Source organism: Centroberyx gerrardi, chromosome 6 (assembly GCF_048128805.1).
Source record: "Centroberyx gerrardi isolate f3 chromosome 6, fCenGer3.hap1.cur.20231027, whole genome shotgun sequence".
In the NCBI taxonomy this organism is placed as follows: Eukaryota; Metazoa; Chordata; class Actinopteri; order Beryciformes; family Berycidae; genus Centroberyx; species Centroberyx gerrardi.
In genome coordinates this window covers 8,210,377-8,229,961 of record NC_136002.1, presented here as the reverse complement: position 1 = coordinate 8,229,961, position 19,585 = coordinate 8,210,377, and the positions used below count along the sequence as shown (strand labels likewise).

Sequence of the window (19,585 nt, the reverse complement as noted above, 5' to 3'; positions counted from 1 at the left end):
GGGAAAAGGTACCAGTCCAGACCAAGACCAATTATAAGCTCAAGCTTTTCTCCCCTTGAAGGCTGGGACACATTACATGTTTTTGAAGGCCGATTTGGCAACGATTTGGTATTGTTTAGTCGCACCTGTAATCGTTATGTGTGTGGAAGTGAAAGACTCTCTCTCCTATGATCCCCATCGGCAAGTCACGATTAGATCAAGCATGTTTGATTTTATTGGGACTCGTCTTTGCATGATCATGTGGTTTGCGCTCGTCAAAGACTCGAATCTCAACAGTAATTTTCAATAGATGAAAACAGAGATTACGACAGACGAAGCAAGAGGGAAAAAATACGCAAGTGTAAACACAAGATCCAACATGCGCAATGTCTGAGCCGGGAAAGAAAAATAAATCTGAATGTGTTCTCAGTCTTTTTCCATGCAAATTGCAGCGCAAACCACAATTGCTGCAAGCCGTATGGATTGCATCGTTGTTTTGGTATCAGAATATCGCGAAAAATACATTCTCGCGAGTGCAGGTGTGCCATGAAAAATCACATTCTCGCGAGAGAATTGCAGCCGCTTATTCTTATCGTTTTGTATATGGTCTATGGTCTTTTGATGTGTACATCAAAGACAGCCATTGTTGTGTGTGTGCATCACAGGAGACTGGAAATCTGTAAATTTCAGTTGTTAAATGTGCACTGCTCAGTCTTTTCTTTTCATTGTCTTCTTTGATTGAAAAAATCTTGAAAAAAAAATCTTGATTGGAAAAATCTCTTTTCTTTTCATTGTCTTTTTTGATTGGAAAAATCTTTTAATGTGTCCCCCGCTTGAGTGTTCACCGAACTTGCAGCCCCCCCCCAAACACACACACACACACACACACACACAAATACATACACGCTGTTGTGTGTCAGTATGCACTGTGAAACTCCCATAGCTGATGATTTGTCTCTGCACTAATATTACCGAGAATTAAGTATTTGTGATTCTAATTGTGATTTAAGAGATCACCTAAACATCATCATAATCATCATCATATCATCATTGTCCTCATTGTTATCATCATCCTTACATTTTAAAAGTTAAATAGATTTTGTTGCCCGACTGTTTTGTCCGTTGATGTGCATGGATTAAAACAAACTAGCCAATCAAAAATGATTTTCACTGTTGGTAAATTTTACAGCAGGCAAACTAATAAAGTTGAGAATACGGAATCATGATTATCATCATGATTCATGATACAGACTGATGATACAGACTAGAATAGCTGATCCAACTTTTCACATATTTCTGTTGTTTTCCACTTCAGCCATCCAATGAACGTCGTCTGCCCATAAGCAGCAAATTACCATATTAAGCTCCTCCCAACACAGAAAAGACAATACATAAAAAAGAGCTGTAGTTTAGTGCTATCCTACGGGACTCAGACACTACTATTACTATCACTTCTCTGAATACTAGTGATAGGATTTTTCAAGTGCAGTAGTAGACCACCTAGTTTCTCTGTCTGAGGACATCGTCTTGCAAAACCTGCATAGCTCCAGATCCTGCATGACCTACACACTCAGAGGTAAATTTTCATCTTTTATTTTTGCCAATATGTTTTTATAGCATATTGCATTTACATGGGGGGATGTGCCTTTTTTTTTTTTTTTCAATTAATAACATTTTCTCATAATTCTGATAAAAGATCTCATAATTCTGAGATAATTATCTCACAATTATGACATAATAATAGATTGTGAATCTAAGTTCCTAATTTACTGTAATGTGTATTATGTGATCATTTTGAGGTTTCATGAAAAGTAAATCAACAGTAAATCACATAGCGCAGAAAACTCTCTGTCGTCACTGATTGGAGGTGTGGCCAGAAGTGCAACATGCTTTAAAGTTTCAACCCACGAAGAGCAGTGCAGCAGCAATTTTCTAGCCCATGTGATTTATTATTGATTTATTCATTGACGGAGAGCACTATAAAGTTGTATGTGGTTAACACAGTCAATCATAGGCTGCAGTATGACAATACTTCTCCCTTTAGTGAGTTTCTCAGTAAAATCATGACAGGAGTTTGGCTCAGTAGTAAAGCAAAAAATAGAAAGTTTGGCCATTGTGAATAACTTGAACAATGTGCAATTAACAGTATGGTTGCAATTAAATGACGAACTTGACAAATGTCACAGGCTAACACAAAATTGTTATCAACTTTGTGTCCAGTCTTCACGAAACTTGTCTCTGTGTCTGTCTACCTTCCTTGTTTTATCTAGTCTTTTCAAAGTGAGCGTGGACCCCACAATCGCTTCTGGCAGCTATATTATTTTTCCTCTTCTTTCTTTCTTTTTTTCTTTGGACTAAAAGTGCCTTCCCATGAATGGAAATGCACAAAACTTGGCAGAATGGTCTAGTCCGGTCCAAAACTACGTATGGCTGTCACCTACAAAATTAAACTCAATGGGAAATTGAAGCATTTTCAAATGTTGATATTTCCTGAATAGTTCAACTAATCCTATGAAAAGGTATTTTCAAAAATTTTCTTCATAATGTTGCTTTTCTCAATTTTATCTCCAATATTAAATTAATTACAAATATTTGAATTCTGCCGTTATTGTCAAGCAAATACTTTATTCAGTAGCAGGGCCATGGGCTGTCCAGTAGGAGGCAACAGTTATGGGCCAGCCAAAATGCAGTTATGATAGACTGAGGCGTTATGTTCATCAAGAAGGCGATATGTTGTCACAAGTTGCTGTGTTTACAGTATGATCTTTTTCTGCCAAATATAATTTTTACTTATGCTCATAGGTAATATGGTAATTGTTCATTGTATGATGCCTGCTGATTACATACTACGATGCTAATCTTTCATGCTAAAAGACTATGCTGATATGCTAATTTTAATGCAGCCTATTGTTATGATCAGTAAGTTCCTCTAACAGTTTAAAGATGCTATTTAGGCTCAACAGATTTCATTTTTGTCCTCCTTTTGTCTGTTTTTTTCTTCCTTTTTTGAGATTTGTCTGGTGTTGGGACAAGTGGGTGGACTGGGTAGGTAATAAAAGATAGCAGAAAAGGCAGAGAATGACAATGAAATCTGAAGAATGACAATAAACAATGGCCAGTCACCATTGTTAAAGTAAGAATGATGATATCAGACAAATATAATTTAAAGAAAAAAAGGAAAGTAACAATAGCAATATCGGCCCTAGTTTTTTTTTTCTTCCCTGACATTTTTTATCAGTTTTCCCTTCACCCATTTTCCCTTCCTTTTAGATATATAATCCTCACAAATCCCATTAAGATTAACAAAATTACAATAAAACAAAAACAACAATATAGGACAATACATACAAACACAACAATGGGATGCAGAACAAGGCTCACGTAGTCAAGTCATTTGATCTTTTTTGTACTGAATTTGGAAGTTTATTGTGCAGCTAGTAAATTTGAATAAATAACAAATCATTCTGTCCTGTATAATGAAAGGCCACGGCAGCACATAATAGGTGACTGAGTGGCTGTGCCAAGACCCAAATTTGGATCTCCTGCACCTCAAGCCAGTTCTCGCACCACTAGACTGTACTGACCAGGCCATATAGAAAGGTTGTGTGTCCACTAGTAAATTGTGGTGTTAAGACATTATTTGATGGTCTTATCAATTTTCACAAACTACTTCTTTGTATATTCCACTACTTGATATTATTGATGTAGATACAATCACAAAGATAAGTGAACATTTGAACCCAGGTCTTCCACATGGCAATCAGATCCCATCCATTACCACTACATTAACTGGGATTACAGTAGTTATTATCAGCCACCTAAAGGTACAGGACACAACACTATATTACACTCGACAGGACACAGCACAAGACAGGACACAAAATGATATAACTCCTATAGCCAAGGGCTCTTAGCTGTTCTAGATTAAAAACCAAACAGAATCACACTTGTGCAGCTGTGGCACAAAGTGCTATATAAATAAAACTTTACTTACATTATCTATCTTATAAAACACTTTGTTGCTCTGTTTTCATAACTACTCTATTAATTAAGATTATTATTAGCAGTAGTATATTAACCCAACAGTCAAATGATACTCACTGGGTATTATATTTATCCTCTTCTGGTTAGAGATATTAGTAGTCTTTAAATGAAACTTTCCAATACTATAACATTTTTCAGGTAGGGCATATGAAAATGAAAGTGCTCTCAATCTAGTTAACAGTGAAACGTCATTTTATTGTTGCGTTTTTTTTCTACTGTCTCTCTACTGTACAGAAACCAGGTCTCTCTGACATCACTGGCATCCACCTCTATAACAGACATTTTGTCACAAAGTGCTTCACAAGACCAAAACATCTTAGGAGGAACTGCAAACCTCACTTACTCCACTCCACCATGTCCATCCAGCCCGTCCCCTCCGCCAGCCAGCAGGCCTACTCCAGCATAATGACAGGTCTGTCAGAAATTGACCTCCGGGGCCCCTGTGTCCCCTCTCCCCTGGTCCTGAACGGAGCCGACGCCTTCCCTCTAGTTATGAACACCCTAGGCCAGGTGCTGATGGCTGCCTCCCTGTACGGCCATGGACGGATTGTGGTCCTGGGCCACGAGAACTACCTGGCCGCCTTCACCGCTTTGGTAGCGAATGCCGTAGCCTGGCTGAGTGGGGGTGAATTTGATAACCTGTCTGTGGGGGTCCACCAGAGCGTCAAGGCAGTGGCTTTTAATCTTAGCACATCCAAATTCCAAGCCAGTGTGGTGGATGGCATCACTGACAATGTGGGGAATCAGGTGTATGTGATAGATGCCTATAGTGTGGCTGCAGAGGCAGAGGGCATAGTGGCGTATCTGAAGGCTGGAGGAGGGGTGCTGATAGCTGGGCACGCGTGGAACTGGGCTGGGAAGCACCCCAAGGAGAACACCCTCCTTGGCTTTCCAGGGAATAAGGTGTCCAGTGTGGCAGGGATCTACTTCTCTGAGCACCATGGGGAGGTGGAGTGTCTGCCTGTCTACCCTCAGATCCCTTCCTCCTGGTTACCTGGAGCGTGAGTAGAGACAAACTTGATAACAAGAAAAAAGAGAAAAAGAAATGTTTATAGTGTATTTGATTTACTTAATTCTTTTGCCAAACCACTGCAGTAATATTTTTAATTAACCTCATTAACCTCACATGTATTTTGTCTTTTGGGAACAAATGCAGTTATGTATAATTTACAATTTTCATCCTGCAAACCCTAAAAACTGTACTTAAAATAATTTAAAGGTAAACAGTATCTTGCAATCCAAGAGAAAATGAGGAACATCTGACTTGTTGCAAGTTGCTATCCCCGAAAAGTGTCCCAGTTTTTTAAAAACCCTGTCAATGTAAGTCTAAGATGAGCATTTATTTAGAGCAGTTTAAAACTACAAAAAATGTCAGCTATTGATAGTGCTACATTGCTGCACTTACTCAATGCAGAAATTTTGGTTATTATAGCTATAAAATGTTAATGTTAATCTGAGCATAAGCAGACAAACATATAAACAAGGACACAGAACCAAGTTAGCATCACAGAAGATAGCTAGCTAGGCCTATGATTATCTGAATAAACTAGTATAATAATCTTATGATAGATTTTTTTTAACCTTTAGTTCCAGGGAAAGTCAACTGAGCATGCATGCTCTTTTCCAGCAGTGCCCTGCTTCAGTGCCCAGTGTACCCACAGTCTTCTACTGTTGGCCACTGGGAGCTGTTGGCCACTCAGTGCAATTACTGCAGCTCCAGTTGAGCGATTGGGGGTTAATAGCCTCGCTCAAGGGCACATCTTTGGTAGATGTTGATGAAGTGCAGAGTATTTCTCATCCATATTCCCAACCAACCTAGACATTCGAATTGGCACCCTCCCAGCCACAGGCCTGCTTCTTGAAACTTTAGGCTGCAACCAACCCTTTTGGATGTATTGTGTACACCAACAAGACTAGGGAGACATAGAGAATACATGAGGAAGTAGAAAAACAGTCTAGCTTACATTTCCTTGTTCTGCACACACCAAGAGGGCAAGGGGTTCAAACACACATAGTGTGCTCGCAAAGTTGTAAACCAACCAAAAAGATTTTCTAAAAGACCATAAAGAACAGAAATCAGGGAGCTAAAACAGAAATCTTTTCTTACTTTACCTTACCGGATACAAGCGCAAACATTAAATATGTTGTAAATATATGAGAAATGCTTTGCACAAATTCCCCTTGCAGGCAGAGAGAGGAAAGTCTAATTTTGAGGAGATTGCTTTAACATGTAGACCATCAGCTATTATAAATCAAAGCAAACCCAAAGTACCTAATACAGCCAAACTTGAACACAGGCCATGCATGGCTCACATTACTCCAGTACTGGCTTCCCTGCACTGACTGCCTGTAAAATACCAGATCATTTTGAATGTCTTTTTAATCATCTATAAGGCTGTAAATGGTCTGGCTCCTTTATATATTAGTATTGACCACCCACAAAACTGCCCTTGGTCCTCAGACCAAGGACATGCGTACCTATTGTATGTCATTGGAGAATGTGTAAATTGTATTACATTTTATTTTATTTTATTCCTGTTAGCATTTTTGGGGCAAAGGTAGCCTAAAGCTTAGAAAAGACAGTTACTGACCCCAAAAATCTGGGCAGGAAAAGTGACTAAATAATGTTCTCCCCTCCTTCAAAAGCTACTGAAGCTGTTGAGCAAGGCATTTGGCCCCCACTTGGCCAACAGTAGAACTGGTTGTACATTCACTCCAGGTTCCCAGCAGAGAAAGTGAATGTAAAGCAGGGCATTTATGAAACGTGTGCTCCACTGTACACTTTGAATTATCATAATGGTGGACACCAAAACGTGTATTAAAAACATGCTTAAAATTATGATTTCTGTCCTCCGTTCTGTCTTCCACCCACCTTCTCTTCCCTCTCTCCAGCATTATCAAGGATTTCAAGGAGGACCTGGAGTTCCTACTCAAGGATGTGTCAGAGTTTGACATCCAGCATAGCAGCGTACCTTCTGAGGTTCTGGTCCACGGTCAGCTGGCCTTCCCCATTGGTACCACCCAGGATGAACGGGCCTTCATGGCAGGAGCCTACTATGGGCATGGTCGGGTCATTGTGATGGCACATGAGAGCTACATGCACCGACAGGTGTGGTGGAAACTAGAGGCGCTTATCATCTCTCCTTTGCAGTGGCTGTGATAAAATGTTTACAAAGAGCAGGAAAGGTCCACCCACTGTTTAGCTGCTCCTAAAGAAAAAAATTGGGAGCAGCAAAACTATGAGTCGACATTTCCTCCTATTTATGATGACTTTTGCTTTCGTCTGACTTCTATGAAGAGATTATGAATGTTCATAAAACCTCTTTGATCCAGAGATTAAGTGATCAACACACTGTCCAGTTGGAGTGTTTACCTGTTAAATTATCAGATGGAAATAACTGATGAAAATAATTAAAAAACTAAAAGACTAGATTAATGTAGATTAACAATCCATCTGTTATTTTCATGTAATGAATTACAGGCTAAGTATAATATATATTTAAAGGTATTTTGTTATATATATTGTGGAAAACTGCATTTCCCTTGTCTCTTTGATTATAAAGGAGTTGGATGTGCTATCTAAACATTGTGAAAGTATGAAAACGCATGGTCACCAACTAAATCCACACAATCCATATTAGGAAATCGAGCCTCTAAACAAGCTATTTATAGACTTCCTTAACTTTGTGGCATCACAAAGGTTCGCTCATTATCATTTTTGTAAGAAATAATAGGCTAACAAAGTGTTTTTTTCGAAGCGGTTGAGTGGCTGCCATTGTTTTTTACCGGAGAGTTTTCCCTACCTGTCGCTGCCGGGCTGTGGTGTCTCACATTTCACTCTTGAAATGGTTAGCCAATCAGAACAGAGGGGTTGGGGCGCCCCGGTGGCTCACCGAGTAGAGCGCGTACCATACGGCTCAGTCCTTCCCGCAGCGACCTGGGTTTGGATCTGGCCCACGGTCATTTGCTGCATGTCCTCCCCTCTCTCTCTCTCTCCCATACCTTCCTGTCTCTCTCTCACACTGTCTCTATCAATAAAGCATAAAATGCCTAAAATAAATCTTAAAAAAAAAAAGAACAGAGGGGTTGTTAATATTAATGAGCCTTAAAGACACAGCAACACAAACAGCCTGTTCTTGGTAACGGCCCTGCTCCACTACAGCCATCGGGTGTCAGGCATTGCTGTCAGCCATCGAAGGAATGATTCCTTTACCAGCACTGAAAGATGCTCCACTGCTCGCATTGCGTCTGCATCTGCGTTGCGTTGCGTCTGATGGCTGCGTCCAAGCGAAAAAATTGCCGAGGTTCAATTCTCAATGGCTGACGCACGCGTTCTCCCTCATTGATATAAAGTTGAATTGATTGTTTTCTGGTGAATCCATTCAAAAGTCAACTCGCTCTGTCTTTTTACACGTTTACATTTTTTACATTTTCCAGCATATCTCTGAGCCTTACGTTAGAGCTCCACTAAAATGGGACATTTCCCCGCTTAATCTTTCAGAAGAGCTTAATGAGGTATTTCTTAAGGAAGAGACAGGCAGGAGATGAGGAGGAGGAGGAGAGGTAAAGTTGGACAATAATTAGTAAGCTAGGGTTGAGTAAAGTTACATCTACCTGCTAAAGGCGACTTATATTATGCTTCCTCAGTCTGGGGAGCTATGTCAGAATAAGCTCACATCAGCAGTTATGATATCTTGCTAATTAAGACGTAGCTAGGATAATTTTGTATTTAACACTGAATGTTTACCTACCCCTCTTAACCTTTGTGAATTATTATTATTATTGTTATTACTATTAGTAGTAGTAGTATTTGTATTAGTATTATTAGTATTATCACAGAGCCAGAGAGTGATAGGACAAGGGCAAGTAAATGGAAGCATAAGAGAGTAAAGAGAGAGAGGAGAGAGAAACAGAGGAGCAAGGAAGAGCAGATGAGGGTTGTTTTATAAATGTTTTCTTCCTTGGGGGGATGCCTCAAAATATAGGGGAAACAGTGATTGAGAACAGACCTGGACTCTATGCTTTTTGTTTGTTAACAGCTCTGAACATTAGTCAAAGTATGATATGTACTACAGGTTTCTATTACATTAATACATACAATTCTCCACAGGAGCTGGCTCAGGTTTTGAACAATACTCTTCACTGGTTGAGCCAGGGCCGGAAGGGGCAGATTGGCGTTCACCCATCGCTAGGCTCAGTCTGCTCCCTGTTCAGCCAGTTTGGACTGAGCTGTAAGGTGACGGACTTCAGCAAGGACCTGAGTGTGTTTGTATGTGAGGTGTACAGTGATGAGCACGCAGAGGAGATACTGGAGTTTGTGGCAGAAGGAGGCGGCCTGCTGATTGGTGGGCATGCCTGGTACTGGCCGTACGTACACGGTGGAAAGAATATACTGACTGAGTTCCCAGGTAAAATACCACATTTCAACATACTGCACTATCATAGCCTATCATAAAGCACAGAAATGTATCCTCTATCATGGTTCCAGCGAGTATTTTTGCAGGACCTGTGGAGGGGACAGCCTTGAACAGTGCATGTAATTTAGTCTCTCAACCAGTTGAAGCCCTGGGTGCATTTTTTAATTGAATGTGCAGAACCATGTGGAACTGGCTTTTAAAATATTTCTATGTGAAAAATAAATGTTTAAACTTGTTTAAACTGGGGCATTCTGGCGGTTGATTTGGATAAGGTGCATACCATGCAACCGTGTTGTCCTGGGTTTGAATCCAGCCCTGGACCTTTGTCGCCTGTCATCCCCCTCTCTCCCTCCCATCTTTCCTGTCTCTCTCAATTTCAAAGTGTATAATACATGCAAACATGCCAAAAATTGTGGAACTACCAAATATTTCGGGTGCAACCTCAGGGCTCTTTATTTGACATATTTTTCATGGCATCTTTTGATGGTGATGTTCATAGTAGTTTACTCAAAAAGGACCATATTTTCTATCAAATTCAAGGCATCATTATTTGTGGTGGAAATGGTTGTAAATAAGTTCCAAGCACAATTTATGTCATCATGCAGCATCATGCAGGGAAAAAATAAGGCTGTCGTGTGAACTTTAAAACTTAGAGTTAAGCTATACTCTCTGGTCCAGGGAACCACATTGTGAACAAGATGGGCCTGAGCGTGTTGGGGGTCACCTTGGAGGCAGGTCGCTACAAGGCTCCTGTTCCTGACAAGGCCTGCGAAGACAACTACCACTTCCGCCACCTACTACACCGCTTTGCCGGTCATGTTACCCAGGGGGAGGAACTTACCAAGCAGGAGGAGTCATTTCTTGCGAAGCTGGTCACTGACTGCACCACCTTCCTCCAAATGAAGGCCTATGACTCTAATTCATATACACAGGTGGTGTCCACCATCACTGACATCTTGAAGGCTGGAATGCCACAGGTAGGCATCGATTTACGGTGTCAGGGACAGAATAGTGTATTGTAGTGTATTGAATTGTGTATTATATCATCAGTGTTTCAGATTAATTCATAATTCATTAAATTTAACTAGGCCTACGCTAGTTAGCATAATTGTTTTTAGATTAATTAGCATTAACGTCAAAAGTGATAATTCTAACACACCTTTCTCCCTCCTCGGTCATGAAAGGTTATGGCGTTTTTCCAATTATGCAATTATCCAATAATAAAATCTGCTCTATATCTTCTTTTGTGTGACATTTTAGCAGCTTTAGCATTGTCATGTAGCCATACCCATAATGCATCAGTCACTGCAAAGAGGGCATAACTATAATGCTTTGACTGGAGTCTTATGGATGACCCTTTGTTTTAACATTTTTTATGATCACGTGTTCTTTTGGCCATCAGAGCTCATGAAGAGCTTCCAAATGGTATATAATATTAATTTTCATCCAAAATGTCATTATATCCCTTTCACATCAAACTTGCGCAATGCTTGTACATAAAACAATTACTGATACAGATGTCTTCCATCTATGCTTTCCATGCCGCTATTCCTATTCACACTTTTGCTCCATCACTCCATACTCCATCACCCTTCCAGGTGAGTGTTAGCTCCCCAGTGGAAAGCCCTGAGGACCACCTACTCCTCAAGATGGGGGCAGAGATTTATAAATTGATCCCAGACCCTGATGCCCTCCTGCCCTACCTCATCAGGAATAATCCCACGATGCCTGTTGTCTATAACCATAAGATCAAGATTGATGCCAAGACAGAAGGTCAGACTTCTTTGTTTACAGTGAAACAAGATGCAATGCTGAAACAGAAAAGATATTTAGTGTTACTTATTTTGTTTTTACTGTATGTTTGTGTCTGTGTCTGTGTGTGTGGTAGGAGCAGCGGAGTGGATCAGTACAGGGCTTTACCTCAGTCCTGGTATGAGGACCTACATGACCATGCCAGCAGAGATTGTCAACAAGGGATGGAAGGTATGTCATTCATTCATTCATCCAGTTTTCTTACTGTTATTACTTACTGTGATCAAATCCTCAGTGTAATTATTTAAAAGTGCACACATCCAAAATCTAAAAGCTAGTCAGTTAAAAGGGATACTTAAAAAAAAGAATTGATTAATTTGATAAAACCTTTATTTCTACACATTGACACAGAAATGTCCTCTGTGTACAAGGGCAAATGACAAACAACAAAGAGCTAGCACTTGTAAAACAAATTATGGTACTTTATAAAGGATGGTACTGTAGGCAACTTAAGGCCTTGTTTAGCAAAATGATGCCGTCTTTACACTCTGTATCCTCTATACTTTGGATATATTGAATGATGAACTTTAGGTACATTTTTAGGCAAAATTGATAAGAGATTGGTAGACACAGACTGATACAAGACACTGCATGTGGTGTGTGTGGAAATCACCACAGTCGAGAATACATCTCTCAATTTTGGATTAAATAATCCAAAACTGAAGTTAAAACATGCCGAAGATCAGCAATGGTCTGCAAGATTAAGCGTGCACTTGAATAAACAACAGTGTTGTCTGCATAAAGATGTAATTTTCAAATGTAGTCAAACAAACCAATAATTTATAATTTCACATACTGTAAAATAAAACACTGTGCCAAAAATCTAACTCTGTTACATCATTTGAGATAAATAAACCTGACTGCATTCCATCCACTAAACTATAGGCCTACTATTGTAGCAGTTATTTTTTTTATTGTAGAAAATATTTTTTTAATCTATCTGTCTGTCTGTATGTCTGTCTATTGAATCAAATTTATTCTAATTTGGTTGCTCTTTTTATCCTTACAAACAAAAATGCTATTTCACTGTTTTGCCCAGGTCCAGATAGGCTGTCAGACGGATAATCTTGGCCACAAAACGGAACTGAAGAGAGCTCAAGTGGTCCATGAGGTATTTGATGTTACCACAGAGATGATGCAGGTGTGGAACCTGTGGGGAGGGCTCATCTACCTGATTCCCCCACCCAACACACAGGTGGAGGGGGCAGAGGTCATAGTGCAGATGGCCGTTCTTGCCCCTTATTACAAGTCAGGTGAGTTAAGTTATTCAGGTTGGGAGAAAAACAAAATGATTAATGTCATTGACTCCATTCAAGCAGGGCTGGTTAATACATATATGAATTCATATTACACAAGACCAATATACACACATTGGCACATTCATCTCTGAATTATGCCTAGTGTGACTTTACTCCTAATTTTTCATATCTTTAAACCAGTGGAAGGTTTATTCATGTCAGTGTATTCATCTGTTGAGATGCAGTATTCATGCATTCTTAGAGTATAATTATGTTGCTTCCTTCTGCACGTTGCCTTTTTCAACCTAAGGGTGCTTTCACGCCAGGCTTGGTTAGTCCGTTTGAATCAAACCCCGGAGCATTTACCCCCTTGGTTTGGATCGTTTGGGGTGGTGTGAACACCCTGATCGAACCCTGGTGCGGACCAAATAACTGCTCTCTGGTCCTCCTCGAGGAGGTGGCCGCTTCCAAGTGAACTGTGGAGCGGTTCATTTCTGGTGAGAACACCATTCGAACCAATCTCAGGAAGCGAACCATTTAATCTGAATCTTATTGGTTAAAAACAACATCTTCACATCCTGTTTTGGTGACTGGTGAAACTAGCGTTTGCATGGATCAACTTTTTGGGATTTTTGCATGATTGCAATCGTTAGCTCTATAGTTTGGACCAACTTATCTCACTGGTCTCGTATGGCAAATGCCAACAAGTCGTGGTAGGATCTCATCAGAGCCAGCCTTCTTCTGTGATAAGATTGTCTGATTGCAGCGTCTTCCTCGAAATGTCCGTATTATTAAATTACTTATTATTTTATTATTGACAGGCGTTCATATGCGTAATCCTCTACAGTCTCCATGATATAGATATAGTATAGGCAGAAGTTGCGAGGGTTTTCTTGTATGTTTACCAAATTACCAATAACCGGAGATTTTTTTTTATTGGGGGGGAATAATATGATTCCCATTGTTATTGCCACACAATGACACACAGCATCAATCAGTTCTCTCTCTCTCTCTCTCCCTCTCTCTCAAACACACACACACACAACGTTGCCATACAAAACTAGAAAAATAGGATCTACTATGGAAATTTGCACTTTACATCATTCCTGACATGTATTTTGTTGCCAAATTGCCATATGCTGTCACTATTACGCGATGCCAAATGCCAAAAACTGTGTCCCTCTCACCATTACGCAATGCCAAATGCGTAGCGTGCATGTCCCGTTAACCGTCATAAATATGTCGTAAATATGTAAAAAGCACAGCCCAGCAAAAAGTCATGAAAATAGCCTTCATCCGATGCAGTGGACGCACATGACGCACCCGACGTACAACGTACCCAACGCACACACACATTCTTATAATTTCAGCCGTCAAAAAATCTCTGGAAATTTATTTTTTCCAACCCGGGAGACTGAGGCTAATTACCGGAGTCTCCTGGCCAATCCGGGAGGGTTGGCAACCCTATCTGGACCGTTTGATTTTTGGCTTTGTGAAAGCGAACCGAACCAGCTGAAAAACGAAACAATGTATCTTTCTCGCATCAGGTGCGAACCAAGAAGCGGACTATCAGGTGTGAAAGCACCCTAAGTCTCCATTTGGCATAAGCCACCTGCATCATGCAAAGATGACTGCTAAAAGTGTGCAGACACGTATTTTAAATTGTGAAAAAAACTAGCAGTGGTTTAAGTGTATTGTGCTCAACTGATTGATCTGCTGTCAAATTATACAGCTCTACTCTTGCTAATTCACTTATGGTGAAGCTCTTTCAGTCCACTGTCCCTTGCAAGTTAGTTGAGCATGGAATTGATATTTATATGCAGTAAATTATATATATTATATATAATTATATTTTCTCCACTGAACATACCCTGTCACCACTTCTCTCTTGTCTTCAGGTGTGACAACAGCAGCTGAATGGTCGTCGCTGCGTAAAGCCCCCGCCCCTTGGGCAGAGTTTGAGTGTGACAACGTCATCCTTACCGTACCGTCACAGTTTGTTCGGGACCTGGAGAACCCTGATGAGGTGGCGGCACTCTGGAACGACATCATGAGGGCCGTTGCTGACCTGGCAGCCATCCCACACAAATTACCCCGCAAGGAACGCTTTGTAGCAGATGTGCAGATTTCCGCCGGTGAGTGTGTTGGTCTGTAGAGTTCTCTCTACCTCTGTTTTGCTCATTTTTATGTTTCTCATAGCCTTTTGTCATTTAAAACCCTCTGAGCCCCAAGGCAAAAAAAGTAAAAATCAAATGTCTGGTGCTATCCATATATTTTAGCTGATATTCAGTCATGACTGAGAGCAAGACACATCACTGAAATCGGGAGAGCCAGAGCTTTCGACTGGGACAGTCAGTAGTCTCTATTACATAGTATAAGGGAGTAATAATGCTAGAAACACAAGGTCACAAAGAACGCGGGGGGTCATCAGAAAGTGTAATCTCCATTTCTATACAGCTTTTATATCAGTAAGATCAGTGTAAAGAGCAGATATTGAAGGAAGGTTGCAGCGGACCACCCTTTTGAGCTGTGCTCTCTCCTGAGCAGTGTTGTTACCATACCAGACTGGAATGGAGAAGGTGAGCACACTCTCAATTACTGCTCGGTAAATGTAGGGATGTGAATTGATAAGATTTTATTGATACCAATGCCATTATCGATTCTGCTTATCGGTCCAGTTCTTTATCGATTCCCTTATTGATTCCCGATCAATTTTCTGTGTGGAAAAAAAAGTAGGCCTACACAGGTTTTCAGCGTCAACGCAGCTGTTTTATTATCTCTTGAGTCTGAACACAGTGTAGAATGTCTGCCTAATAACATTTGAACATGTTAAAATAAATTACAATGCTCCTTTTCTTAAAATGATATAACTTGGAAAACAAATAAGATGGTTAGATGGTTACCCTAAGATGTTTCAACATATTGCTGGTGTTTCCACCCTTAAGGCTGCGTTCACACAGCGTTTTTTCCCCAACCGCCAGCACCCTTTTCTCATTAAAAGTAATGGGAAGCGGCCGCACGGCGCACAAAAGGCGGCCGCTCCCGAAAAGCGCTGCAGCCGGCATTTTTTTCGTCAGAGCGGAGCGCTTTCAAAAGTTGAGAAATGTTCAACTTTTCAGAAAAGCGCCGGGTGACGTGAACCGCTTTTTCCAGCCGACCAATCGCGATGACAGAGACGCTGGCCGTTTCCCATAGCAACAACAAATATGGAGAAAGTGAAAGTGCCGGTGGAGAAATGGGTCGTTGTAATAAGTGAATTTCCGTTACCGCAACAGCGATCATAAAGGCAGTATGGATTATACTGGACATGTATTGGAAATATCTGGTAAGCCTTTGCTTGTTGCACAACACTGTTCTGTATTGTCTGCTAGAAGTGAACCAGCTGGTTAGTGAGCTAGCAGCTGCTCAGCTAACGTCAGGTGACGTTGCCGTGATCCGCTTCTTATTTCTCCTCACAAAAAGCGCTCCAGGCAGCGCTTTTTCCACATCAAAAAACACTATGTGTGAACAGAAATGATAATTTTACAGACGTTACAAGTAGCACTGTTGTCATCTTTCTTCGTGAAATGAAGCCACGCTTTGGACCGTTTCTTCCTCTCCGCCATGACTCCTTCTTGTTACAAGTTTCCAGCAGCGTAGACGCAGAGTTTGACGTCATGACGCATGAGTTTTTGCAATGCGCATGCGCAACTGTCAGAAAAACATGCCGGCATCGATAAAAAGAATTGATAACCTCGGAGGCATACGATTCCGATGGATCAGACAATTTGAAACCGGTTCTTAACTGGAACCGGTTCTCGATTCCCATCCCTATAAATGAGTCATTGATTCCCAAGAGACCCCAAACTTTTTAAGATGCTGGAGAAAGTAGAGTCTCTGGTGTCCTTATACTGATTATGATTAGTGTTTACGTCCCATGACAGAGTCCTGAATGGAGGCCCTGAGTAACCGGAAGGTGTTAACCCTCTCCACTACTTGACCTTTAATGAATGAATGATGACCCCCCTCCCCCTTTCCTCCTGAAGCCGCTCACCAATCATCAAATACAAAAAGCACAATCGAACTATCATAAACCATAATGAAAAAATGAATAAGGCATGGCACCTGGTACCACGGGTGGGACAGCTCTCTCGTTCCATCCTTGTTTCTCTTTCCCTCTCTTTCCTTTCTGTGACTCTCCAGACTGCATCAACTAGCTAGATTTCTCTTCTGTTTATTTAGGTTGGAGTCATACACTCTGCCCCAGTGCCACTCAACCCTAAAGCTCCATTCTTATAACACCATTTCTTTCTCTATTTTCCTCCCTGTCTCTCCATCCAGGTTGGATGCATGCAGGTTACCCTGTGATGATGTATGGTGAGGTGGATAAGATGTTTGACATTACAGCTATCAAGAACTCTGGCCTGTGGGGTCCCATCCACGAACTGGGACACAACCAAGAGAGGGACAGCTGGGAGTTCCGACCACACACCACAGACGCTACATGCAACCTGTGGTCGGTGTACGTCCATGAAGAGGTGCTGGGGATCAAGAGGGACAAGGTGGAGTAAATAGATCGATTGTATTAGAGGAGGACAGTGTCTTCACTCTGCAGTACAGCCTGTTTGTATAAGCTCATAATCAGATGTGTATTTTCACATTATGTGCTTGTTATATGAACACATTATAAACTCCACTTTCAACGAATTTCACTTACTCATTATTATTCACTTAAAATGATGATGAATTATTTATGGTACCCAGGCACACTCTGCTCTGACTCCGGAGGAAAGGCAGAGACAAACAGAGGAGTATGTCAAAGGGGGCAGAGACCTTGCCAAATGGAATGTGTGGGTTGCCCTGGAAACATACTTGCAGGTGAGAGAAAGCATGTTCTGACATACGTTGCTCTCTGGAGTGTAATCTTTTACACACATACTTCTGATATAGCTCATTTTTAAACTTTCATTTAGTATATTTGTAATAGACCAGCAGTAGTAGATCAGTAGAAAAAAATCCCTTCTGTCACTGTCCTTTGCTTTTATTCAATTGTTTGTTGCCTAGCACTTCGCTTTTGCTTCGCTATTGCTCTTAATCTCTCCCTCCTCCTTCTCCCCCTCCTTGTCCTCTGCTTGTTCCATCACTCCACCCATCCTAATTCTCCCCTCTTCCCATCTCGGTCTCCTCCTCTGTAGCTCCAGGAGCAGTTTGGCTGGGATGCTTTTAAGAAGGTGTTTGCTGCCTACCACAACATGAGCGACGTTCCCGGGGACAACAAAGGCAAGATGAACCTGTACGCCGAGACGTTCTCCCAGGCTGTAGGGAAGAACCTGGCTGGATTCTTCAAGGCCTGGGGCTGGCCCATCGAACCAGCCACTGAGGAGAAACTCTCCAGCCTGCCTCCCTGGAGCGACCACCCCATGGTCCAGTATGGCTGAAAGGAGAGAGAGGGGGATAGAGAAAATTAAGCCTATTAAGAATATATATGCCTAGAAGAGGGTTTTGGTGAAGGTAAATCTGAGACCTTAACATTTATAATTTACAATTTACAATTTGTCCTGAAAATGTGGGATGGGAAATCATGTTTGCTTCAATACTTTGCTTTGCTATATGCAACTATATTACACAATACTTTATACAATTAAATGATAAGTGAAGGGTAGCTTGGGACAGAGCCATTTGGTGAAGGAAATAAAAGACCCTGGTTAAAAAATAAAACGTATTAATTTATCAAATTTGCCTTTCACACCACTCGGTCACATAGTATAAACAATTTGGAAGCAAAAAGCATATTCCAGTTGAAATTTAAATCTCAGGGTCTCTTCAAGGTTAAATTACTCTGATGTAGTGTTACAGACGTGTGGATGTTGCTTGTGTGGATCTAAAAATAAAAAATAATTGCTGGCAGGTATATTTAGGGCTGCTTTTGGAGCTTTGTGGGCAGGTTTTCAGTGACTCGGGCTGGAAAACTTTAGCATAAACTATGTTGAGTAACAGAATGTGATTCAGGCTACATGATATATGTAACCTGTTTCTCATTTGTGTATGCTGATGTTTGCCTATATTGTTGATGGGAAATATTTCTAAGACACCAATAAATGACTGATTGATTGATTGATTGATTGATTGATTCTCCCCTCTACCACCTCTATTTATTCATCATTTGTAGTTGAACATGAACAGAAATAACAGTCTCAAAGCTGTCGAATGGTAACCTACACTACAATCACAGTACAAAACTGAATTTACACTCATTACTCTTACTACACTGGAATTAATATGAAAGGCAACTTGTCAGGGTCATACAACTCTAATGAAAACTCCAGCATTAAAAAACCCAAATTAATTTCCTTCACCAATCCCTCCACTATTCTATGTAGAAATTCCCCTGGAGGAATTCCCCCAGCTCATCCAGAGAATCCCTCTCCCCCCAGTTCTCCTCTGTTCCTTGCTGTGGCAGCCAGCCCGCGTGGGTCAGGTCTAAGCCTTGCTGTCAGTTTCACATGGTGGCCAACGGTGGTACTGCAGACTGAAATTCTCATGCGGCCCAAAATATTTTCACTATCGACCGGCATTATAAAAGGCAGCCCTAAACTAAAACTGTTAAGATGCCTTCAACATCACACAAGTCCAAAAAACACTCTTTGAATTATGAAATTGCTAATCACGAAGGCCTATATCTTTGAAAAATTAATCAGAGCCATATAAAGGTGGATAAGAGTTTTAGAAAGTCCTTCACGGTGTTCAACAAAGCTGAGTCAGCTGAGAGGACTGAGCCCTGAGGAGGGAGGGAGTGGGAGAGGGGGGTGAGTGTGGGGGGTGGGTCCCTGTTAAATCTCTGTAATACCCATGATGATCTTTTGAGCTCCTAAAATGCTATATTCACATGCACACTTGCATGTCCAAATTGATGTGAGAGCAGGTGCACAAACACATACACAAATACAAATGTATGTGAGCACTACACACCATTTTCAACCAAACCAAACTTGCTTCGGAAACCGAAAGCAAGAGCGCCCATGTATTACAGCACAGATCAGTGGTTCTGTCCTAAATTGCTCAATCCTTCCTTCCCTGTCTGGTGCTGCTGTGTTAATGGGTAATCAGTCCTCAAAC

At 41.0% G+C, this 19,585-nt stretch overlaps 2 protein-coding genes across 2 annotated transcripts in view; one reads left to right on the top strand and one right to left on the bottom strand.

Moving 5' to 3' along the window:
- Positions 1-19,585, bottom strand: part of pnkp (polynucleotide kinase 3'-phosphatase) — a 39,413-nt gene that overhangs the window by 2,402 nt on the left and 17,426 nt on the right. The gene's annotated exons all lie outside the window — the stretch shown is intronic.
- LOC139910089 (TRPM8 channel-associated factor homolog) lies at positions 4,378-18,547 on the top strand. Its single transcript, XM_071897297.2, has 11 exons — positions 4,378-5,024; positions 6,916-7,132; positions 9,134-9,431; positions 10,119-10,417; positions 11,039-11,213; positions 11,329-11,423; positions 12,292-12,505; positions 14,389-14,625; positions 16,811-17,031; positions 17,234-17,347; positions 17,665-18,547. The coding sequence occupies exons 1-11, from the start codon at positions 4,378-4,380 to the stop codon at positions 17,905-17,907; spliced, it is 2,760 nt and encodes a 919-aa protein (XP_071753398.2). The 3' UTR covers positions 17,908-18,547.